This window comes from Hyalella azteca, unplaced genomic scaffold (assembly GCF_000764305.2).
Source record: "Hyalella azteca isolate HAZT.00-mixed unplaced genomic scaffold, Hazt_2.0.2 contig17590, whole genome shotgun sequence".
In the NCBI taxonomy this organism is placed as follows: Eukaryota; Metazoa; Arthropoda; class Malacostraca; order Amphipoda; family Hyalellidae; genus Hyalella; species Hyalella azteca.
The window spans coordinates 262,041-288,233 of record NW_025947367.1 but is presented as its reverse complement, the minus strand read 5'-3'; the positions used below and the strand labels follow the sequence as shown (position 1 = coordinate 288,233).

The following is a 26,193-nucleotide window of genomic DNA, read 5'->3' as shown; positions in this document are numbered from 1 at the left end:
AAATCTGAAAATAAAAAAATCAAATAATGAGGGTCCCATAATTAATTTATAAACATATCCAACTCCTTTCAAAGTTTTTTTATTTGCATGTGCTTTACTAAATCAGACTATAGAGTGTAATAAAGTTGAGTCTGGCTGCCTGTTTTCATATGATGAATATATAATTGGACTACAGCAGATGGCAACTACCACTCATGATATGCTAAAAATAAGTCAATTGAGCACTAGTGCTGTGCAAAGCAGCAAAAAAAAAAATGTTGCTTGTACCAAGCACACTCATCAATAATATTCCTAGAGCCTTAATGTTTGCAATTCAGAACCACTATGGTATCTGTCATAGCAACAGCTTATTTATGCCTACAGTTGGTATGGGCAAAACTTGTAAATGTAAATGCAATACCTTTTGAGCATAATGCTTGCACAAGGGCAGGCATACCGTAATGCTTGCACCCTGTAAATATACAGGGTGGGGCAGAACTGATTGAGCAGTTTTGAGGTAAAAAAAGAGTAATGGAGGTACATAAAGAAGAAAGTTTATTTTCCTAGAGGTTAGCATAACATACCATTTAGAATACTCATGTTTTGAAAACAATATCTGGAAGATGGGGGCTGTTAGCTGCAACACACTGTTGGAGTCGTTCTCAGAGGAGTAAGTAACCATGACAGTGAATTCCGATTGCTATGCTGCAATGTTGCAAAATTTATTGCAGCCCATGATGGAAAACATTGTTGAAAATGAAGCATTGGGAGACGTGTGGTTCCAGCAGGATGGGGCTACAGCTCACACAGCTCGAATGTCACTCAATGTTTTGAAACGCATGTTTCCCATAAGTCTGGTGTCTCTGAGGGGTGATTTACAGTGGCCTGCGAGGTCACCTGATTTGAGCATTCGCGATTTCTTTCTTTGGGGACATCTAAAAGAAAGGGGTTCAGAAGTCACCCTTACACCCTACCACAGCTAAGGGAACATATTGCAGCAGAGGTTATGGCCATACCTTGCCATATGTGTGAACGTGCTGTAGAAAACTTCCGAGAACAACTCCAACAGTGTGATGCAGCTAACAAACCCCATCTTCCTGATATTGTTTTCAAAACATAAGTATTTTAAATGGTATGTTATGCTAATCATGAGGAAAATAAACATTCTTCGTTATGTACCTCCATAACCCTTTTATTTCGCCTCAGAACTGTTCAATCAGTTCTGCCCCACCCTTTATAAGCTAGCTAACACATTTAAATTGTATATTGTAATCAATATATAACAAATAGTCAAATAGTTAGACTACTTATAGCCTTATAAGAATTAGCTAAGCTGCTAGCTACGTACAATGTATTGCACTCTTGATGCCTCTGTACCAAAAGCATTCAATTTATTGGAACCTAATACACACTAAAGGCAACAAGTTTATATACCAATTTGTCATTCATAGTACATTTATACTAAACCATGAATAACAATACCTCAATATATATTGCAGACTGCCACTCAATATTTTTAAATATATGAAAAAATAAAAAAAATAAAAAAAATCATGATTTTTTATAAAAAAATCAAGTGATTTAATCACATGATTTAATCATTTAGATTTAATCATTGCCAACCCTGCCTACCACATTGCATCTCTCACCACTATACAAAGGTAGGTGAGCTCATGATAGGCTGCTGCTAGTCTGATGTCATGCAGTTTACCGACTGCATTTGAATCTATGTGTTTATCTGTATGTGAACAATTTTTGCAAACCAACGAAATGATGCGATAATCTCCAATTATTTTATGGCATGTGGCAAATATTTAAGCACCATGAACATCTGGAGATGTCACACTCCCTGTGTAGGTGCAGGCCCTTATTATGGTGTTTATTGCTTGCTAGTAGTCCAGGCTTAGTTAATCATGTAGCATAACTCATTTTAAGGCTTCAGTGTTTCAACACTTTGACTCCAATTCCCAAAATAGCCAGAATTCCAGTGATGCGACTCATTCAAACTTGAATAACTTTAGTTACAGATATGACAGCAAGATGGGAGCTAGTGCTCTGCTCTTGTCTAAGTGAGTTCTACAAACTTCTTACATAAAAACCATGAGCCTCTATTGGTGCACATTGCCTGGAATGGAAACTTTTATCTTTATAGGCAACATGTGCCATATGAGGTACATGGCAACTACAATAAAAATTTGCATCACATCAGTATTGATGCTTGAAAAAAAACATTGTTTATGGGCAAATGGAATCAGAATGTAACTGCAATACTCAAACTACTAATCATTCTGGGATAAAATGCTGCAAATAGGAAGTTTATAATTCAATTAGATGATGTCTTACAAAACTGCACTGAGACAAAGCATGAAGTGGTACCGACAACTGTTCAAGTTGTCGCCAAAAACTGCTGTAGCAAATGCCTGGGTGCTTGGTGATCAGTTTTATAGTCAATAAAAAGTTGATGAAGTCGTTGAAGATGACTAAATGTATTGTCACTAGTAATAGGTCAGACACACAAAGAAATGTTTCTATGACCAAATCACAATTATTTAGATGTCTGCATTCCAGTGCTAAATTATTTGAAGCTGAGGATCTCAACTTCATAACGAGCTACTGCTCTGTGTTCTACTGAAATATAATTGCAAAAGAGGAAGTTAGTGCTGAAGTGAGATGGAAAGCTAGAAGAGTAACTACTAATTGCTATCCTACCGGTAGTGCTGGGAATCCATTTCACCATGTATCTTGCTTTTTCCAGTGGCATTTTGTGTGAGTTTAGGCAACTTTTGGATGTCTAGTAGGTACCTATTCTTCGACTTCTATAATCCATACCAATACTGAAAAAATATGTTTCATCATATTGGAATAGGATAACACCCTTTATTCAATACTTTTTATTTTTTGTACCTACTTCTTATTTCAGGCTAGATTATAGGTTTACAAAAGCATTATTGTCAATTCTCTATCATATTTTTCACATGTTGATGATCTGGCTGATATTTCAATGAGCTTTTCTAAAAAGTTGAATTTTTTAAGCGTGCGCCATATATGGCGCACATCACAGTTTCGGACATGCATGCGTGTACCATATATGGCGCACATTGCAGTCAATGTGTTAATAGATAGTATCAACTGGTTGAGTGAATGGTTTTAAGCTGTTTTAATGCTGCTGCTTTGGCCAATAAAAATTTGCGTAAATCCTTCAGCTAGCCCTATCTCAATCATACAAACCAATTGAGAAGAACACTGTTGCAACGACATAGTGATGATGTCAAAGTTGATAATGGAAAAAGATTTAGGAGTTAATATTGACAATGAGCTGAAATTTTCTAAGCATATTGAAGGTCAAGTTAATAAAGCCAATAAATGACTTGGTCTGATGACTCTGATCAGATGCTCTTTCAAGTTCCTAGATGCAGAAGCAATGAAACAGTTGTTTGCTGCTGTCGTGCGCCCAAACCTAGAGTTTGGAAACGTCATGTGGTCACCAAAACTTGACAAGGACAAAAATTTAATAGAGAGTGTTCAAAGACGGCAACAAGGATAATTCCGGGCTTGAAAGGCAAGTCCTATGAGGAAAGGTTAAAGATTATGAAGCTTCCAATCCTCAGTTATTGACGTCTGCGTGGGGAACTCATTAAAGCATACAAGTATACTCATGGCTTATACAAGGTCCCAGAAGGATTACTAGAATTTGTAACAAGAACAAACACCAGGGGCCACGGCTATAAACTAAAAAACTGCGTTGTAACACATCCATGCAACATTTCTTCTGGCTTTGAGTCACCGACATGTGGAACAGCCTCCCTGATAGCATCGTTGATGCTCCGAGTATGAACGCCTTCAAGAATAGACTAGACTAAGCTATGCAGGAGCATATGTTCAGTCTTAAAATGCTTAGCAAATTACAGACCAGGCAACAATTCCAGCAGCTATCTCAATCAATTGTCAGTTATGGAAAGATTGGGTTCCAAAGGCCGGATCCCTTGTTTATCAAGTCATGAAAAATTCAAGAATTGGCAACAGGCCACAGGCGATGGGCCTATTTCTTCAGTGCCAACACTTCTATTCTATTCCAAAATAAAAATATCACATGAAAAAAATTTCCTTAAGAAAGTTTAGTTCTAACTTCTAAGTGAAAAAAACTGGTGTAATCTGTCCGATTATTTTTGCAAGCTTCAATACATATGATGGTTGCGTTGTCCCTGAGCTTAACATTTTACATCCGCTTGTATTGCACTGTTGAATCATAATTTTATTGTCTCAGGTCTTGTATCACTGGTTGGCAGTCGTTGTGTCAAGTCTCGCTAGTTGGCAGTTGTATCGTGTTGCCGGTGTTGGACTCTCAGGTCTCACTACTAGTTGGCAGACAGCAGTCGTCATAAGTTTATCACGGATTATGCGGCAGATAAGTCTCACTAGTTGGCAGTAGTTTAAAATCATAAATCGCCTATTATTTTAGCTTGCCAGTTGTTGTAAAGTTTAATAAATTGGTCAATAACTTCAGCAAAAGTCTTTAAGATTCTGACAACTAAATTTCACTGTATGACAGTGTATGAGACCAGAGACCTGGCTCACGCCGCACCTTCCAGACCACGGTGAATGCGACGGCACGCCAATGTAAGGTCAAGATGGCTGATGAAGATCCTCAAAAGACATCAATGTAAGCTAGTATGGAATATATCTACTTGGCGAGCCGCGACTGAATTTTTCGAGCCATGGTTTTATGGATTTGCCAGCCGTGATTCCATTTCTACGAGCNGCTCATCATATTTTTTGTTTTTCAGAATCCTTTGCGGGCTTCAGTACAAAAACCTTTTTTTCTTCAAGAAAACCTGCTAGTCGATGTGAACAACATCTGGCTACCTCATACTCCAGTGAACCTGAAGAAGACTCAGAGGAGCAAGAGGATATTTTGGACCCACAGTTCACAATAACGCTAGAAACAAGTTCAGATAGTGAGTTTGAAGAAGAAAACGAATCGCTCTTGATTGAAATTAACAGTATAGAAGGCGGGGAAAACTCTCAACAACGTAATAGAAAGGCGCCAACGAGAATATTTTGGAATAAAATTGAAAATCGTCGCTCATCTTACGACATTCCTCCATTTTCTCATGCTCCTGATGTTGACACAGTTCTGGAAGCTCCTCTGACTCTTTTCAAATCCTTCATTTCCGATGATGTTATTGAAGAAATTTGCTACCAAACCAACTTGTACGCTATGCAAAAAAATCCTTCAAAGCCCCTCAACCTTACCCCATTAGAATTATCGCAGTGGATGGGGATAAGCATGCAAATGTCTATTACCAGGATGATGCATACACGGCTTCATTGGGCAAAATATTCCTTGAATGAAAAGATATCTTCCGTAATGTCTCGCAAAAGGTGGGAAGATATCAAAGCCAATCTTCATCTTGTAGACAATGACACTTTGGATTCAACGGACAAGCTAGCGAAGGTGAGATTTCTTTTGAATGCATTACGCGAAAAATTAAAAAAAAATACCAATGGAAGAACATCTAGCTGTGGACGAACAAATGGTTCCCTTCAAAGGAGCTTCTTCACTGAAGCAATACATTCCCAAAAAACCATCAAAATGGGGCTATAAGATTTTCGTCTTAGCTGGTAGCTCTGGTATGGTGTACGACTTCATTCCCTACGTTGGCAAAATTCTTCCGGTTGCACGCTCCGGAATTCCTGACCTTGGTGCAAGCGCAAACTTGTTCTTCAGCTTGCCCAGTGCATTCCTGACGGAAGACATTATAAACTCTATTTTGACAACTGGTTTTCATCGGTGAAATTAGTAGAGCACCTTGCCACTAGGAAGATTTGGGCATGTGGTACCGTACAGGAACGCAGATTGGCTGGATTGAAATTCATAGACGACAAGCAGCTACGAAAACTCAATCGTGGTGCCTTTGATGAGCACGAAACACAAGCAGGAAGTAGTGCCATCACTGCTGTAAAATGGAATGACAGCCGGTCTGTTTGTCTATTGTCCAGTTTTGTGACATCGCATCCTGTAACTCAGTGGTTCCCAAACTTTTTCAGGCTGGCGCCCCCTCTGGCTCTTTAGTAAATTTCTAGCGCCCCCCACAGACACAAATAAAATCATGCGCCATTTTCTATAAAATTTAGGACGCTGTAATTTCAAAAGATAAAGGTTTAACACAAATGCGTATTTCACAAATTGAACCCCTTTTAGTTAACCAATATGTTTTTCAGCTGTTTTACTAGAAACCTACGACGTCTCGGGCAAATTTACCGGACTCGTGGCCGGTCTCACGACCCATGGTTGAACTAGTAGTAGTATATAGTTCAACCATGTCACGACCAATCTCCAAATTCAATTATCAAGTAATATCTCCAAACTAATGAAAGCAGCTCAATGAAACTTGGAACATGTATTCATCAGAACTTAACGGTGATGTTTAGCATGCGAAAATTTTTTAAATATTACCTTCATTCGTGAGTTATATTGCGATACAGGCCGAAATTCGCAGTGATCAAAGAATTTCTTCGAAACTACCGAACAGATTTGAACGAAATTTTGAATATGCATTCCTAACTACCAAATGGTGTTTTTTAGATTACAAAAATTTTTGATTTTACCTTCGTTTGCGAGATTTTTTTTTCATTTCACCGTCATTCTTAATTTCACACTTCCTTATTTTCTTTCGTTAGCAAGTTATACAGATATAGGAGGAACGACCGGCTTTTCTAGCGGCCGGTTTAAAAAAGAGCCGTTTACGTATAGGCGTATATGTATAGCCGTATAACTCGCGAACGAAGGCGAAAAGAAAAAATTGTAACGAGCTAAACATCACCGTTGCCGAGGTTAGGTATTAAAATGCTAAATTTAGTTTAAATCTTTTCAGTAGTTTGGAAAAAATTTCTTGATTTCTGCGAATTTAAGCACGTATAGCTGTTTAAATTACGAATGAAACTCGAGAACGCAGGCACAATTGAAAAAATGTTCACGAGCTAAACATCACCGTTCGGCAGTTAGGACTGTAAATTCAAAATTTCGTTCGAATCTGTTCAGTAGTTGGGAAGAAATGCCTTGATCACTGTGAATTTCGGCCCGTATTGCCATATAACTATGGCAAAAACAATTGAAGGCAAAATTTAAAAAATTGTCACGAGCTTTACATTACCGTTAGGTCCTAATGAATACGTGTACCAAGTTTCATCGAGTTAAGTTCATTAGTTTGAGAGGTATTTCTTGATAATTGAATTTGGAAATTGGCCGTGAGACCGGCTGCGAGTCCGGCCGTTAATTTGTCGGAGACGTAAACCCAGGAGAGGTTTAAAAATATAACTCAGTACTCACTGCAGTAAGTGACAGAGAGCGCATTTTCTCGTCGACGAAAACGTGAAGTCACGGACGGACAGACAGGCGGACAGACAGACAGGCGGACAGACAGACGGACGGACATGGCGAGCACAATAGTGCCTTTTTTTCATAAATGAGAAAATGCGCTAAAAACAGATCTGGGTGAAAAAACCATCGCTTGGAGTCATGTGCTGCACGTGTTGTGTACAAATCGTCAAACAAACGTTCGAACTTCGACTTCGGACTGCCGCCCCCCTATCGCCCCCCTATTGTCCTTTCCTTCTTTACCGCCCCCAAAATCTTTCGACCGCCCCTAGGGGGGCGATATCGCCCACTTTGGGAACCACTGCTGTAACTGAAGCCAGGAGATTAGACAAGAAAAAACGAGAGTATACAAATATCTCAATCCCAAACATCGTATCGACCTACAATAAGCACATGGGTGGAGTCGACCTTCATGACCAGATGATGTCATACTATAGAATGAGTTTCAGATCTAAAAAGTACTACATGAGATTGATCTTCCACATGCTTGATATGGCTGTCGTGAACAGCTNATAGATTTTCTGAAGTACTCTGAAGTACCCCTTTTTAGCCGTTTTCTATGAATTTCACGTTTTCTATCAATTTTTTCGAAAAATTCATAGGAGCAAAATGTTTTTATTTTTACATTTTACGTATGTATGTGAAGTTTCATGACAATCGGATAATAACTGTAGAAGTTTTCAAAATGCCAGGTCGATCCCCTTAACAAGAAACTACCGAAAAAAAAAAATTTTTTGCTTGCTTTAAAAAATGTGGTCCATAAAGGGTTAAATGAGAAGTCAATGTTTATAAATGAATCATATAACGCAAAGCGAATGTTTTTGCCATGATTTCAAATCTATGTTCAAATTATATCATTTTTCGGTCTTTTCAATAGATATATTACATTTTTATCAACAATCGAGCAAATTTTCTTGTTTGGCGGTATCTTGTGAAGCCTGTGTTTACGACATTGGTATACGTATAACAGCAGTTTAGTTGATCGAGATCTAATATGGCGTGCGTTGACTCAATAATATTTTAAAGATTTATTAAGTTCTGCGTGTTTCAAGGTATGTGTTTGTAGTATATTTCAACAGAATGTTGTATATTTAGACGAATGTCATGTATTTATTCTGGTTTTTCATGTCATTGCGCGTTTAACTTTGAAAAATCTCTGATCTACGTTACAATGGCCCATGGGTGATTACATCTGGTACATGTCGCAATTTAGCTAACAACAAATCTAAAACAAATATAGGAATTTTGTACAGTAGAATATATCAGAATATTTTTTAATTTATATGGATCTTGATTTACCTATTCATAATGCATCTTCTAATTTCATTATAATATATTTTGCTAACGATTGACAGGGGTGATTTTTAGTTTCAATTTTTTATCTGTTCATTTCTGTATCATCATAATGTGTGCTTTCTGAAATTCTGAGTATTGAGTACTGTAAAATGGGGTAACTTTGACCACTTTTTTGTCAAAAGGATGCCATTTTTTTACTAGATAAGTTAAACTTGAATTGAAACGTGAAAAATACAGGTCTATACTCTAGCTTCACTCACCATAAGGTCGTGGCAAGACAAGACAAGGAGTACAAGAAAACAATCACAATGAGTTTTACAATAAAATCACAGAATCTGCACCGACATCCTAGGAGAGAATTAGGGCTAGAAATAGTGCAACTCAATTGTCATGGGCTATATGGGAAACTCACTGAGTTTAAGTTGTATCTTTACAAGGAGAAGCCAGACGTGGTCTGCCTTTGTGAGACGTGGGTCCAAACACGTGAGCCCTCTTTTGTTGGATACTTTGTTTTGTGGTCTTTTTCTTAACAATAATTGCTGTCAATGCCAATGCTGATCAGTACCAGTAGTTTGCCCTGATTGCCTAGCATTGATAATTCCTGGAATTTTTTAATCCCTTTATCCCCACCCTATCTTTTTTATTATGCTTTATCTCTTTAAAAATAATCTAGTTTAAATAATAATATAAATGTTAATTAGAAGAAAATATCCATGTCAGAGTAAACGTGGTATATTCTGACACATTAAGGACGCATTGGGAAATGAAAAACTAAAAAATAACCGTATGCATTACTAGAGTTATGTTGGCTTTACGTGACTTGCAAAACACCATACTACACGCCAGCAACAATGAAACGTCACAAAATGTTGCCATATTTATTTAACCCTTTAGCGGGCAAGCATTGAAATATCCAGAAATTAAAGTTTCAGAAACCATTTCAAGAAAGTAAGAAGTATTATACAATATATTTATATTAAATTATTGCAAATTTTGCCTATTGAAGGTTTAAATCGCACTTGAAGAACTCAATAAATGCAATCAGTACACAAAATTTTTCTTTATAATTAAAATTCAGTTTATGCATACGCGTAGTGAAGTGTTTTGAGAGTCATGTGAAGGCAACAGAACTTACGTAACGCATACTGTTTTTTTTATAGTTTTTCATTTCTCGATGCGTCCTTAATGTGTCGGAATATACCGCGTTTACCCTATAAGACTCTGTAGAGTCTGAAACATAAAGAAAAAACATTAATAGGTGTATCAAACATAAAATATGTTATATAGGTACCTATGGTAATTTTAACTTAATTTCCAAGCCGGTCTATGTTACCCCATTGGGCCCATCAGGGCTGACATTAGGTGGTCAAAGTTCCCCCATTTGGGGGTGGCACCCCCCATTTGCAAACTATGCCACTTAACTAAAATTTGTCATTTGCATATGTAACTAGAAGAGTTCTACTACAAAGCATCAAAACCTGGAGTTATTTTACCAAAAAATAAAAAAATTGAAGGGGGTACTCCGACAGGCTTTAAATAACAGCTCTTTTTCATGAGTCACATTATTAATTTTTTACCCTATTAGATATGCAAACTTTTTAAATCTTTCTATTGTGTTACGTAGCCTCAGTATTAGGCCTTTGATGGCCATTGACAAAATTTTTCTATGTCAAATAGTTTTTGAGTTGTGAGGGTTTTTGTTAAAAAAATTAAAAGTGGTCAAAGTTACCCCGCCAGTCAAAGTAACCCCATTTTACGGTACCTACAAGCTACAACTACAAGTCAACTAGTTTATACAGCTGGCTGCTGGTATTGAACCCTCAACTTGCACTTGCTGCTCCAGTTCTGGTCCCTGAACTCTAACCACAGAACCATTCCTATCTATGTAGCTTAAAGCAAGTTGAGAAATCATACATTTACTACCTCTAAAAAATCCCTGAATAAAGGGTGAAAAGTGAGATTTTGGAAAAGTACCTCTGCTAAGGTCTGTAGCAAAAAAAATATTTGCCCTGTTGAAAAATTTTGCTTTCATAAAAGTTGCACATATGTGTTGGTTTAAAAACTTGATTGTTGGAATATACAGATCTCATTTCAAAAATAAATAGCGGCCATTTCCGCACAATGGGGTAAAAAGGGACACCCCTAAAAACGCATTTACAGGAGAACCTTGGTTAGCAAAGGCTTCCGTTAACAAAAAAAAGTCAATTAACAACAATGAATTTTGATTACATTAAATTCTACATAACAATAAAATAATGCATCATTCATCATTGGTCATCACAAAATTTTGCGTAGGATGTCATCGATAGAATTGTTCACTGGGCAACATAGAATAAAAAGTAATTAACCCAATCAATGATTTTTTCTCAAAAAATGTGATGGTTGTCAGTAAAATGTTCATTTCTGTTTCAGGTATGTTTTTATTTACAATCTTTTTTTTTTTTGTTATAGTGTACCGGTATTCACTTGACACAATTCAAATGGTGCAAAATTACAAGCCATCCTGTAAGCTTAGCTACAGAAAAAAGGCTACATGGCTGCTGATATGAAGCTTGAAGTAGACAAGGTTGTTGTCAATGCTCAATGGCATGTCCATGGATATGGTATCATGGTAATATCACCTCATTAATATGGTAATGTGTGGATAAAGTAATATATTAATAAAGGAAAAACATGTAAAAATCACAGAAAATATCATTTATTCTACATCTAATGATCTACATCACCTACAAAGGAAGAGGAGGACTTCAGAGTACTGTTAGTAATGGAGGAGTACACTCTGCATGCTTCAAATGTTTTAAAATTAAGTTTTATTTCAAGTGTGCCTTATTAACCCATTCCCAGGGTTAGTTCAGGAGGCTTTTATTGTGCATCTGAACCCTTACAAATAACATATGGAATTTTTTTAGAGATGCCATTTGATAGCCATCGCAAAGACTTTTAAAATGAGCCCAAACTTGTTTATGAAATTATGTTTCATGTTAAGAAGTTATTAACAAAAAATGCTCGAAACCGTCATTTATTACCTCATTTGTTGGTACTCCAGGGTGCGGAGGGTGCAAGCAGCATTGCCAATATATGGATTTTTAGTCCAAAGCGTTGCCAGCCATTGCCAAGATCTGTCGCTGGGTAATTTTCTATGAGAAAATGCTAACAACTTTGATAGTATATCCCTTACACCAGGCATGGAATATATCTACTTGGCAAGCTGCGACTGGATTTTTTGAGCCATGGCTTCTAGGGTTTGCCAGCCATGATTCCATTGCTTCAAGCTGTGAATTCCATATTGTGATATCTTGGCCGTGAAAAGCCATTTATGACCCACAAACTTGTTATTTACAAAGTCCCATGCACGTTTCTCTGTTTGACGGTATAGTATTGTATCAATGTATTGAAGAATAGGCCTATTGCCAGTTCCTGTACTTTTTTTGACTAGTTTACAGATCTAAAAGACTGGCTTTTTTATCAAATCTTTTCAACAGACAGTAGGTTTAAAATCATTTCTAGACTTTCACTTGTTCTCTAGGGTACTAGGCATTTCAAGACTAAACACATACTTCTGCATGGCTTTGTCTAGTCTATTTTTGAATGCTTTTCTAATTGGAGCGACAACAATATCTTCAGGGTTGGTGAATCAAAGAGATAAAAATTGTTGCTGCATGGATGAGCTGCAACATCAATGTGTGATTGTGAATTTGTGATACTTCATTTTTCTAGATTACAGATATAGTAACTTATCTATAATACTGTATGTAATAATATAAATAGATATTGTTCATGTTTTTGAAGATACTTGTCTGCAATGAACATAAAATTTCAGATATAAAGTCATATTTCCTGTAACTAAGGTAAATATCTAGTTTTCAGGCCTGTGTCTGTAGTTAGGTTCAATTTGGTACTGGGATGGGATGCAAATTAATTCCCTTAAAGACACTGATTGGCGCAGAGATGGCAATGTACAATAGTGGTAGACACAGGTGTGAAAAATATCTACTGTGCAAACTTTGTCTGGTGATTCTTTATAATTTTTGGGAACCTAAAGATTGGCATTAAATGAATTGTCAAGCTTTTTTCTGATTGTAATAAAACTTATTTTCTGAGCTTCAAATTTACTTAAAATGTGTCTTTAAAGCCAGAATATTACACTAAAAGTTTCACCTCTCCAATCTTTGCAGACAGTGGATACATAAAGTGTGCTTCTCAATAGATAGTTATTCATAATCAACATTGTTAATGCTGATAATTTCTGGCATCTAGATATATATAGGCTGTCAATTAATTGATGGAATGATTGTGCATCTATGCTTTTTTCCACTCAGCTCATTCAAATGCTGAAGCAAAATAGACAGTGGTGGCTAATCTATGCAATGAGGACAATTCACAGCAATCGAGCTCCCTTGCAATCCATTATAAAAAAGATGGGCTTTATGTGTGGTTGTTGATTTTTCCCCAAATGTACTGTGACAATAGGAATAGATTCCAGCTTCACAACCTGGCAAATTCTTGTCACCAGTCAAAATATATATGGTAGCAGGCTTCATTTTTTTGGCATCCAGGGTAAATTCTAAGGAGGTTGTAATGAAGTGATACATAATAGTTCAAAGTTTCCCTCAGAACTATGTACAAGAGTTGTTACTAAAAACACTATTTCAATTTGACATTTTTTCTGACCTTTTTTTACTTTTTTCAGGGCATTTATGAATGTGCTGGCAGTCATATCTGTAGTGTTGTCTCAGCACTTGAAATGTCATGGAAGAGATGATGTTTTACAGTGGATCTGAGGGTGAAGAGCTTCCTCTAATGGATACTGAGTAAGTTGATTTGCTTTTGTTTCAAATTTCTCTAGATTTTTTGTACTGGTAGCATAATAAGTTTTCTACAAAACTGCTTCTATTTGCTCTCCAAATTTAGATACACATACATATAATAATATGACACTAAAATACATAATATGACACTAAACGATATGTTTTTTATATTAGTTTTTTAGACTAGAATTTATTTTTTGTTTGAATGATCAACTTCTTCTGCAATAGTTTCTTTTCTAATATTGTTCACCCTGTTTTTTTCTTCTTTATGAGACATTTGTTGACACAAAATGTCAATATATACACTACATTGATGATGGGATGCTACAAAGTCATATGGATGTATGTGTGCAGGTGACAACCCACTGAGGAGTTGAATTTTGTTTATTTCACTGGTTGCATCATGGCGGAGCAGAGGGCTCTCACCGACACCATCCCTGACCAGCAGCAGCTGCAGATCCAAGGGCAAGTACAGCAAGGACACGCACAGTCAACTCCACATCATCAGCAGCAACAACGACAAATTCATCTGCATCAACAACACCAACAGCAGCAGCAGCAACAACAACAGCATCAGCAACAACAACAGCATCAGCAACAACAACAGCATCAGCAACAACAACAACAGCAGGCCATTCAGCAAGCTCAGCATCAACAGCAATTGCATCTGCACCAATTGCAACATCACCCGCTTCAACCAACTCTGTACAGCCACAACAACCAGCAACAGCAGCAACAATATGTGTTACTACACCAAGCTACTACTGTGGTTGTGCAGCAGGTAACTTAATCTCAGTACGGCACTTAAATTTTTTCTGCTTCTTCTATTTGTGTTCAATTTTTTTTTCTTAGTACTAGTTATTGCTTAACTTTCTTAGACCTTAGCTTGACAGCAATGTACATTCTGGCTTGAAAGCTTCTACCTGCTCTTGTTATTTCATTTCTACATTTTTGTCATTTCATTCTTCTACATTACATCTAACAATCTATTCTTATTATAAAATATCTTTATTGGTTTACCATATGGTATTTTACTACATTTTATAAGTGCTTCAGCTAATACACATTTAAATTCTTACATTAACAAGAATGCAAAGCCTTATTTTTTTGCACTCACTATTTACCGAGAACTCCTTTGCTCAGGTCTTGCAGCAACTGTTGGTAGGTGGCATAATGCAGCAGAGCCACCAAGGGCAACAGATGGGGGTTCACCAACGGCAGCAACATATCATCATGCAGCCACACAACAACAGCCTTCACAACAACTTTGTTCAACAGCCTTCACAACAAGAAATTATTGCCTCTCTGAGAGGCAACAAATTGAGGCAAGAGGCAATTGAGAGGCAAGAGGCAACAGAGGCAAATCAGGTGATTAATTTTCAACTGCTTACCTATTCATGGAAAGTTTGCTTCTGAAGATTTTTTAATTTTGGATGAATTACTTATATGATAAATATGTTTAAACTATTGTATTGAAAAATAAGTTACTCTCGTTTGACAGAGCTCAACATTCAACAGAGCTACTACCATGGATGTACATGCAATACTTTTTGCGCAATGCAGTCTTGAACTTTTATAAAATGATCATTTTATAACAATATTTACAAATTTTGCATATAAAAATGGTATTTATAGATCATTATTTGCGTTAATTGCAAAATGTTTGCTTTCGATTGAAAGCTCCAAACGATGCGCATTCAATAAAGCAAATATCACGGATGTATATGCAATAGTTTTTGCGTAATGCAGTTTTGAACTTGATTCAACTTATATAAAATTAATACCTATTTCAGTCAGGGGCTGAGGGCACTATGATCACTCGTCCTCAGTCTCTCGTTGAGCGTAGACAGGAGCCCACGCCCCACACTCTTCGGGGCATAGACCCTTCTGAAGGCTCGCGTCCCGTGGGGCTCCCGAGGGTACGGCATCCAGCGCCTGGGAGCGTTACGCGTACGCCCGAAAAAATCACCGTCGGCGGGACCATCCACTTCTGTGGTGATCTTCATCTTGACTTTCGGTGAGAGATAGCTAAATAGCTGAAGCGCTAGTAAACATTTGGCCACTAAACTAACTAACTAACGTCGCCGGCAACATTCTTATTACATGAAAATAATGGCAAAAATACTCATGAAAAACTTAGTACTTGTTTAATCCAGTTAACTTTAAACAAATCAAACGTCAGCCAGGAGCAGGAGCAGCCACCCTCTGGAGCAACAGCCCTCCAGGGAGCAGAGGATCAGCTCCCCACCACCCCATCAAGGAGCTGCACCCCGAGGGGCATTTCCTCCCGTCATATTGGCACTCTAGTTCCCTCCATATCACCTGCCCCGCCCCCCAGTCCCAGTTACACTCCCTCGCTCCTACGTCCCATTTTCACTCCCCCCCCACCCCCGGCCCATTTCCACGCATCCCCGTCCCATTGGCTCCCGAGGGTACGGCATCCAGCGCCTGGGAGCGTTACGCGTACGCCCGAAAAAATCACCGTCGGCGGGACCATCCACGTCTGTGGTGATCTTCATCTTGACTTTCGGTGAGAGATAGCTAAATAGCTGAAGCGCTAGTAAACATTTGGCCACTAAACTAACTAACTAACGTCGTGGACGCGGAGGGCGCCAGACCCCAGGAGGTGCCAGTTCAACCCCCAACATCGAAGGGGCCCGGCATCGTGGACGCGGAGGGCGCCAGACCCCAGGCGCCAGTTCATCTAGAGATCGCTCACCGCTTGGTGAGCGATCACTCAATGTGCCGTCACCGCGGCGTCGTCGTCCTATGCTTCACTTTATAAAAACTATCAGTACCAGGTAAATCACTGCAGCCTGTCAGGCATCTTTTGTTGAATCTTGATACAATGTTCTGTTGAATTAAAAATTAAAATTGTTGAATTAAAAAAATTGAATTCTGTTTAAAATTAAAAATTCTCTCTTTTTCTTTTCTTCTTTATTCTAATTTTTTCTTTAAATTATTGTGACTAACGTCTTCCGTGACATTTTTTTTGCAGTTCTACTGGACTGGTTAAGGAGCTTAATGAACTCGGAGTAGTTGAAGGAGCTGAAGGAGCTGAACCCGGAAGTTCGAATTTGTCTTCTGACGACTTATAATCACGATTGGTGATAAGTGATTAATCGAAATAAGTGATTAATCGAAAGGCTTAAATTAAAGTGAAACATGCTTAATACACTTCACATATGCTCTATTGAAGTGTAGCCCGAGTTGGTACTATAACTGTTAAACCTCATTTGCCTAACTTCATACATTTCAAGCTCTTGTGTCTTGTCATTGAAAAATCAGCATTACACTTGGCGCTCAAGTGGAAAGATAGCTCGGACTAATTAAGACTTTAGTGCCTAGTTTTAAGCGTTTGAAGTGACTAGCTTATTGTTGTTTGTTGAAGTTTTTTCTCTTCTATTATTATGTTTAGGGTAGGTCTCGATTAATAGAGGTTTTCTCTCTTACTTTCTGAGTATTATACGAGTAGTTAAAACATCTTTGTTATTCTGAAGCCTTCTGTGTAAATAATGTAAATATGTGAGGGAATTTATTTTACAAGGAAGAGAATTTAAACGAAACGCTTATGTACTTGTGTGTAAATATCTCGTCTAGGTTAGTTAAGTATTCTCTCAAGTTGACTTGAAAACTTCAAAGGCAGTGTGCTATTGCGAGTTGCTCTGGCCGGTGACAATAGTATCGATAATAATCAGTTGTTGACGCAATATATGAGGAGGTATTTATTATTTTATTTACTTTTAGCTTGTACAAACACGGCTGTTGACATTGCTTGGGTAAAATAAGGATCTCACATCAACTTGTGAAGGTGCGGTTCCTTCGGCTTCTGTTTTGTGTCCCGACGAGGAATCCTGACTCCATAATCACGTCGGCTTACTCTCTAGCACTGGCTTTCGGCACGAAACATAAGTGTCAGGCCCTTGCTGCCCATATGTAACGAGTAATCTTCCATTCCTTTTTCTCTTCTGGAACTAAATATCGCTTGTGTCTTCAGTAAATTCATAACAAATTTTATAACGTCACACCGCGAAAACTGTGAATAAAGTTTTCATAATTTATTCATAAATTCGAAATTTAGTTCGTCACTGTATTTCCATCAGTAATAATAGAAGTAATAAAAAAAATTGATATTTTGTTATTAAATCCGCTGCCGTAAAAAGTAAAGTAATTTCTTTTCTCTAATTTCGAAAAATGTATTGCTAGTGTTCGATCTGTTTCAGAGAGAGTTCGGTATTAAATTAGGTTATGAAATTCTTATCAAATTTCGTTGAGCTTATAGAGGTAAAAATGTTGCAATTACATACATGCATTGCAGTTCAAGATACTTTTCCATGTAATGATTGTTATTTTTGAGCAATCTAAGGACTCAACTACTGCCTGAATATTGTTTCTGTTTTCAACTATTGCCTGAATATTGCACCAAACCTAAGGATGTTCATCATGCTTTCCAAAGCATCGAAAAAAATCTCTTTGGTTTTTCCAAATTATTTTCTGCCACTGTTATTGTGAGATATTTAATGTTCTGACATCCTGTAATTATTACGTGTATCTCCCAACAAGATGTTATCAGTAATCGTCAATGTCATGGAAATGTAATCCTATTCTACTCGTTAATTTGTGCGACTAGGCATGCATTTCTGATAGGTTCTGATAATTATTTTTCCACTTAAGAGACTGAGTGCAATGAGCTTGAAATAGATCACCCATATTTTGCCGAGTATTGATTCAGCGCAGCCTGGATTCCTTATTACATAGTTTTTTATTTTGGTTTTTGTCATCATTTTGAATCTTCTGTTTAGCTAATGTATTTACTGTCACGACGCTGAAATATATTTAGTTTTTAAATGCAAAATGAGCATCTTGAGCTCAGCGAAATATTTGTTTCGCTACTGAATTTGTGTTCTCAGATACAGGGATTGGCAGCAATGTTGATGGCATTTCACTATTAATATTCGTTAAATAACGATCAAGCGATGGCCTCTGTAGCTTAAAAATATTGGGAAAATTCTTTAATTGCTAGAACTATTAAAAATACTAGCATTTTTAAAGAATATTTGTATTGCTCCGTTTATTCCCGATTTTCTAGCGTGTTAATGTAGCGATATTCAGAGTTGTAAGGCGATTGCTATCGTTGACGAATTCTTCTTACTTTCTAGTGGAAATTAATATTATTTTATGTTCAAGTTTTCTGGAGATTGAAGTTGGGTGGTTCTCTTCAACGCATAGAAATATATTTAATAGCAAACGTGCCTTTTAATTATGAAGTTGAATTATCATCTTGGTTGAGTTTATTTATAGCCAAAAGATTATAAGTCCCGTCTAGACCTTTGCGTTTTTTAACAAATACTACAAGCTAAGGCAACTCTTCTTGTATTTGCAATATGTATGTACCGACGTAAACATTCATCATGCACAAAGGTCTTTTCCACTTCTCAAAAGTCTCTTTGTTGGAAATTAGTGCCCCTTTCCTCGACGGGCTCACTGGTATGGTCGAAGATCAACATAACTAATATATTTACGCTAAAGTGAAGCTACTGGGGACGAAAAGTTACGAGCTCATGACTTGATAATATCATGGATAAATTTCTGCAACCTATCACGCAACAACATATTTTCTATTGTGTCGTCGACATGTGGGAGTGTGATCCTACGGACGGCATAGAGTATATGAACGCTTTTAAGAAAAGAGTGCTGTGTAACAATAGTGGTGGTATCACAGTTGCAGAATAAAGCGGTAGGGCTTCCGCCGAATTTTTGCTGCTTTTTCGAGGGTCTCGAACACACAGCTTGAATATCCACTCTGCTAAACCGGCCAACTGCTTTGCTAATTTTGACTAGAAACGTCAGGAATCTGGAATTGAATCTGGTTCTGTACTACTTCAATCCTAGCCGTCTGAACCATGGTTGAATTAATATAGACACCACTGCCAAGGTCTCCACAGAGCTAGTCAACCGTCGCACTCGTCAACGATCGTCCGCCAGGCTGCCTCAGGCAGCACCAGCCACCGGGGCACTGCTGAACCAAGCCAAGTCCTAACAGCGAGGTGAGCGAAAACCATGCTCTCCTAGAGGCGCCAAGACACGAGGCAGTGACAACGCGGAAATTGATTCGGGGCGACAACGCGGAAATTGACTCGGGGCGAGAACGCGGAAGCAGGCTCAGGGCGACAGCGCGAAAGTATCCTCGGGGCGATAACGAGGAAGTAAACTCGGGGCGATCACGAGGAAGTAAACTCGGGGCGACAACGCGGAAGTAAACGTAAGGCGACAACGCGGAAGTTGACTCGGTGCGACAACGCGGAAGTAAACTCAGGGCGACAACGCGGAAATTGACTCGGGGCGACAACGCGGAAATTGACTCGGGGCGACAACGCGGAGGCAGACTCGGGGCAACAACGCGACAGTATACTCGGGGCGACAACGAGGAAGTAAGCCCCGGGCGACAACGCGGAAGTTAACTCGGGGCGACAACGCGGGAGCAGACTCGGGGCGACAACGCGGGAGCAGACTCGGGGCGACAACGCGGAAGTAAACTCGGGGAGACAACGCTGAAGTAGACTCGGGGAGACAATGCGAAAGTAGACTCGGGGCGACAACGCGGAAATTAACTCGGGGCGACAACGCGGCAGCAGACTCGAGGAGACAATGCGAAAGTAGACTCGGGGCGACTAAGCGGAAGTAGAGTCGGGCGACAGCGCGGAAATAGACACGGGGCCACAACGCGGAAGTATATTCGGGGCGACAACGCGGAAGCAGACTCGGGGCGACAGCGGAAGTAAACTCGGGGCGACAACGCGGAAGTAAACTCGGGGCGACAACGCGGAAATTAACTCGGGGCGACAGCGCCGAATTATGCTCGAGGCGATAACGCGGAAGTATAATTTGGGCGACAACGTTTCGGGCGACAACGCGGAAGTTGACTCGTGGCGACAACGCGGAAGTTGACTCGTGGCGACAACGCGGCAGCAGTCTCGAGGCGACAACGCGGAAATAAAATTTGGGCGTCAACGCGTAAGTAGAATTGAGGCGACAATGCGGAAGTTGACTCGGAGCGACAACGCAGAAGCAGACTCGGGGCGACAACGCGGAAGTAGACACGGGGCAAAAGCGCGGGAGTAGACTCAGGGCACAGCGCGGAAGTAGACACAGGGCGACAGTGCGGATGCAAACTCGGATCGACAATGCGCACAATAACTTGGGTCACGCGGAAGTAGTCAGAATCCGCGTTCGGAATGGACACTGAGGCGACAATGCGGAAGACAACTCGACCGCGCCAATGGGGAGAAAATGCGCAAGAAGACTTGGGGCGATAACGCGCAAGAAGATTCAAGTCTACAGACCCTGGGCGACTAGGCTTGCCCCATGCTCGCCGTATCCAGTTTACGTGATGCATGCGCTTCGTGGCTCGTCCTCATGCACGACGGGACGAACAAGTTGAGCCTAGTCGCCCAGAGTCCTTCTACGTGATTATCCCCGAGTCTTCTTGCCCGTAGTCGCCCCAAGTCCTCTTGTTCGTAGTCGCCCCGAGTCCTCTTGCCCGTAGTCGCCCCAAGTCCTCTTGTCCGTAGTTGCCCCGAGTCCTCTTGTCCGTAGTCGCCCCAAGTCCTCTTGTCCGTAGTTGCCCCGAGTCCTCTTGCCCGTAGTCGCCCCAAGTCCTCTTGTCCGTAGTCGCCCCGAGTCCTCTTGCCCGTAGTCGCCCCAAGTCCTCTTGCCCGTAGTCGCCCCAAGTCCTCTTGTCCGTAGTCGCCCCGAGTCCTCTTGCCCGTAGTCGCCCCAAGTCCTCTTGTCCGTAGTCGCCCCAAGTCCTCTTGTCCGTAGTTGCCCCGAGTCCTCTTGTCCGTAGTCGCCCCGAGTCCTCTTGTCCGTAGTCGCACCAAGTCCTCTTGCCCGTAGTTGCCCCGAGTCCTCTTGCGCGTAGTCGCCCCAAGTCCTCTTGCGCGTAGTCGCCCCAAGTCCTCTTGCGCGTAGTCGCCCCAAGTCCTCTTGCGCGTAGTCGCCCCAAGTCCTCTTGCGCGTAGTCGCCCCAAGTCCTCTTGCGCGTAGTCGCCCCAAGTCCTCTTGCGCGTAGTCGCCCCAAGTCCTCTTGCGCGTAGTCGCCCCAAGTCCTCTTGCGCGTAGTCGCCCCAAGTCCTCTTGCGCGTAGTCGCCCCAAGTCCTCTTGCGCGTAGTCGCCCCAAGTCCTCTTGCGCGTAGTCGCCCCAAGTCCTCTTGCGCGTAGTCGCCCCAAGTCCTCTTGCGCGTAGTCGCCCCAAGTCCTCTTGCGCGTAGTCGCCCCAAGTCTTCTTGCGCGTAGTCGCCCCAAGTCCTCTAGTTCGTAGTCGCCCCAAGTCCTCTTGCGCGTAGTCGCCCCAAGTCCTCTTGCGCATAGTCGCGATGGACTGGACTGTCGTAGTCGGACTGCCGTAGTCGGCAGTCCATCAACGCGTTGCTGGCAGTCCACCAGCGCGTTGCCTGCAGTCCAGGAACGCGTTGCTGACAGTCCACCAGCGCGTTGCCTGCAGTCCAGGAACGCGTTGCTGACAGTCCACCAGCGCGTTGCCTGCAGTCCAGGAACGCGTTGCTGACAGTCCACCAGCGCGTTGCCTGCAGTCCAGGAACGCGTTGCTGACAGTCCACCAGCGCGTTGCCTGCAGTCCAGGAACGCGTTGCTGACAGTCCACCAGCGCGTTGCTGACAGTGACAGTCAACTGCTATATTGCACACAGCATACTGTACTTTTATAGCATTGCAAGTCACTGAAAATAATTACCAAGTGTAACGATCAACAGAAGCTAATATTCTTAGATAATAATGTTATATTTCCTAACAATAATAATGAATATCAATTTAAGGGCATTAATGACCTACATTTATGGGCTTGGGTTCAGGTGCACATTCTGTCCTATGTTCTGAATAAAAAACAGGTGCACATTCTGTCCTATGTTCTGAAAATAAATCAAAAACCATAGCGACAGCAATTTTTTGTCTAACTAAATTACTCTACTAGTATTTAGTATTGTGAAGGCTACCTAATTGAAAATGTGCTTGCAGTATTTGAACAAATAACTGCTTGATTTATATATTCATTAGCAGGACAATCTAATTTTGAAATGTTACTGATGGCGGAATCAAAAATGACGGCACATCTAACACTGCCAGGGAGAATTGATCAAGTTATAAGTAAAGGCTTTATGACGAGAGATACGAAACGATAAGCGTTTGTGTTGACAGCACATGCACCGTGACCGAAAAGATTTGAAAGAAACTATAAAGAAGAAATGAAAATCTGCTGCCGGATCATCTAATGATACAACAATTACCAGGTACAAATTAAAAATATGTAATTCATACTTTTTCACCATTGAATGCAATTTTCATCCTCGGCAGCTTACTTACCGTAAATTACGTTTCTTCTCAGCAGCAGGAGATGCTAAATCAAACTTTGCATCGACTCCCGTGAAAAAAAACGCCAAATAACCAATGTCACGACGCGCGCAAGAAGCGAGATGCACCGCCGGGACCACAAATCATATCCGATGTATGCAAAACATTGCCTCTAATATTTGGCGCGCTTGCGTGCTCTAGGATTTCCCAAGGTAGAAATAAGAGCAGCAGGCCAGATCCATAAATTTAGAAAGCTGCCTCACGACGGAATTGTTAGAAGTCCCACTTCTGAGGTTTGCTTATTTGCTCTCGAACTTCAGCGCTGACGGTAAATTACCAGTGAACAAATTAGATCTATTTGCACGTATAAACTACTAAAATGTCTATTTTTATTACAAGTACAAAATTAGATCTATCCAGACGTATAGATTACATATATTAAAATTCAACGAGTAATAATTGTATCGTTTTCAGATGTACAAACTACTAATACGTCAGTCTAATTAAATTACAAGAGCAAAATTATATCTATTCCGACGTGCAATCTATTACCCTAACAAAATTTGTTGGTATATGCTTAAATTACAATTCCCTAACAAAATATAGAGCCGGGCGCGACTCTGTAATAGGGAAAGCTTAGGACTCGGGGAGCACGTAAATCAGCTTCTCATGTCCGCTTTTAGGCCAAAATTTCAATCCTAAGTCAGACAGCTACGAGAGTTTGGTCCCGACCCTGACAATAACAATGTTGCGTAATTTCTGCCATGATGAACGTTGCCTCATAGATACATACCAAACTATTGGAAAATGGATGAAACGTTGAATAACGATGCTATCAACCTTCGGTTGTATGAATTGATAACGGCTTTCCAATCTATGTAACCTTATAGTGATCGATACGCATTTGTTGCCACCGAGACAATACTAACTGACATTCAGTTGTGTACAGTATGTACATACCCAATATAGCAAGTTCACGTGATGAAGTTCACCGTGACAGTTTGAATCGCAAATATAAGCAATCCAGGACGAATTCTGACGAATGACAAAATAAGCATGTGCGTACGCACGCACGCGAACGGTTATAGACTGGATTCTTAGACTTGTATAGTTTAGCAGACCCAGAATAAGTTTAAACGCGAGTATAACAACTCTAGGGCGGAAGCTGAAGCATACCCTAAATTTTGTTGGAGAAATGCCAAATTATATGTAATCAAACGTATCAACTAATAATATGTCAGTCAATTAAAATCAGAAAAGAACAATTAGATCTGTTCATATTATAAACTTCTACTACGTCAGTCTATGCAAATTAAAAAGCCAGAGTCACATCATATGTAGGCATTCAGTCGTACCAACAACTAATCTGACCGTCCAATCTTATCTGTTGCAGTAATAAACTTTTTACTTTCGAAAATGTTCAGATTATTCTTATGGTTACCTTTGAAATAAATTTTTTTCTACTCCTTTAGATATATATTTTTTTCCTAAACGAAGACGTTTTGTTCATCAAAACTATCGCATTAATTTTGATGGTCAACTCATTATTACTTATTAATGAATACTTGCTTCTAAAAAAGACAATGCAATATAAATTAAGAGACAATACAATGTAAATTACCAACAATTCCAAAATAAAAAGTTCGGAAAAAACTGGCTTTCATCCGATTGCCGAAAATTAGGGATTGTCAAAGTAAGAGTTGCCAAGTACTGATAGTCGGTATATTGCCATTGTGGCGTATAACTTTCGCCACTTTAATTGAGAAGTATAACTATAAGATATATTATCTTTACTTCGTATTCACGAAATTAGGCCCAAAATACCATCTCTTACGCATCAGTTCTGAACTCGGATTCGTTCTAACAAAACTCTCTCCACTGCAAGGAGCTTTTCAAATACGTACAGGAGAGACCATTTGATCGACGTGCAAAATAACCTCGTCTATAACGAAACCCTTAAAAAATGAGTAACCTAACCTAAATAATTAACTTAAAATAGCCTAAACTAACTACGCTACTAATCAGTGTTGCACAACTGTTACCTAAGCCTCGAAGCTTCATGTCCGATCTCTCGGTGAAAATCGCACATCCATAACTACGCGCTGCATGTTCTAGCGAATTTCCGCCTTTTGCAGCAGCGAGATGAGAGTTTCCCTGAACTGAAGCAGAAGTTTGGGGGCAAACAAACCCTGGCAGACGTTAATGTGTTTGCGCTAACGAGGGTCTTCAGTTGATCAGCTACTCGTCTCGTATACGTAGTTAGGCTCTCGTATTGCGAGCATTCAACGGAAGCATATCGCGCACCTTACAAATGAAGCCGGAAAGCGTCAGTGCTCTTGGCTGCAGGAACGTGTGCTTTTCCTGTCAAAATCCTCGTATTGCGTGTCTGTGCTGCATCTGCTGTACTTTCAAGCGAGTTCCGAACTGCCAGAATGAAAGGAAGAATAGAAAAGAAAAAAGGGCTTGTGTGAAAACTGACAATTCAACGTCAACAGAAATGAAAGAGTAACATTCGGTAGAATATTAGAAATGTTTGTTAAAATATTCCAAAGTTAGAGAAGAGTTGAAATGTAACTAGGAAAACATTACTAGAGAAGTAGAGAACTCCCCACCTTGAAATTACGAATACTTTAACATTACTTCTAATTCGTCAAAGTTGTTTAGTATCTACAGTGCTGGTGCGCTAAATTACTGTCGGTAGACGAGGGTTAAACTGATAAGGAAGGTATCGATAGCTATGTGATGATGGTATAAATTCCCAGTAACACAGATTAATACGTTGCATTTCCTCGTAAGTCAAAGATAAAAAACTCAACCACTAAAAAGTCGCGGCAGGTCAAGAACGAGTAGCTGAGGTACAGATCAAACCGAACATTACAATGGAAAAATTCGAAGGAAAGCAGCGACTCAGAACTCCTAAATTAAGGCACCAAAAACATACCTGAGGTTCGTTGTACTGATGAAAAGATGTGCTAAATATGAAGCAATCAGAACACCGAATTTAATTATTTAATGATGATAGATTGAGAATGCAAATGAGAATGCATACCCAAATTTACTTGGATAACATGTAGGAAAGATGAACGTAAATAGCTCATAAAAACTCAGTTTTTTAATTCCAAACTGTAGTCAAATAATTTTAATAATACCACCCTATTAAATCAAAACAGTACTTGGCATGCAGGTCCCATGACGTGAACGAGCTACCACACAAAAACTTTCTCTCCCGCAGACGGACGGATCCCGACATTCGTCGACATCTCATGCCTTTCGCGGAGAACACTTGCCAACAAAGGTTATTAGTATTATAAAACGAAGAAGCAATTGCGAAGAAAAGTTATCAAAAGTCAGCGTATAATATCCCAT

At 39.8% G+C, this 26,193-nt stretch overlaps 1 protein-coding gene and 2 long non-coding RNA genes across 3 annotated transcripts; all 3 read left to right on the top strand.

Moving 5' to 3' along the window:
- Nucleotides 1-8,319: 8,319 nt before the first annotated feature.
- Nucleotides 8,320-14,027, top strand: LOC108668441. Its single transcript, XR_001930601.2, has 3 exons — nucleotides 8,320-8,409; nucleotides 13,344-13,464; nucleotides 13,816-14,027. It is a non-coding gene; the product is annotated as an uncharacterized LOC108668441 (long non-coding RNA).
- A 41-nt stretch (nucleotides 14,028-14,068) lies between these two features.
- On the top strand, nucleotides 14,069-15,995 carry LOC108668440 (histone-lysine N-methyltransferase SETD1B-like). The gene is made up of 4 exons (XM_047885323.1): nucleotides 14,069-14,242; nucleotides 14,605-14,829; nucleotides 15,255-15,478; nucleotides 15,644-15,995. The coding sequence occupies exons 2-4, from the start codon at nucleotides 14,635-14,637 to the stop codon at nucleotides 15,993-15,995; spliced, it is 771 nt and encodes a 256-aa protein (XP_047741279.1). The 5' UTR covers nucleotides 14,069-14,242; nucleotides 14,605-14,634.
- A 66-nt stretch (nucleotides 15,996-16,061) lies between these two features.
- LOC108668443 lies at nucleotides 16,062-18,709 on the top strand. The gene is made up of 2 exons (XR_001930602.2): nucleotides 16,062-16,262; nucleotides 16,460-18,709. It is a non-coding gene; the product is annotated as an uncharacterized LOC108668443 (long non-coding RNA).
- The last annotated feature ends 7,484 nt before the right edge of the window (nucleotides 18,710-26,193 follow it).

Excerpts from the sequence above, each read along its gene's own strand:
- LOC108668440 (XM_047885323.1), top strand. The coding sequence starts at position 14,635 with ATGCAGCAGAGCCACCAAGGGCAACAGATGGGGGTTCACCAACGGCAG. Across the intron at positions 14,830-15,254 it reads AGGCAACAGAGGCAAATCAG|TCAGGGGCTGAGGGCACTAT; the intron begins GTGATTAATTTT and ends TACCTATTTCAG. Across the intron at positions 15,479-15,643 it reads GATCTTCATCTTGACTTTCG|CCAGGAGCAGGAGCAGCCAC; the intron begins GTGAGAGATAGC and ends ATCAAACGTCAG.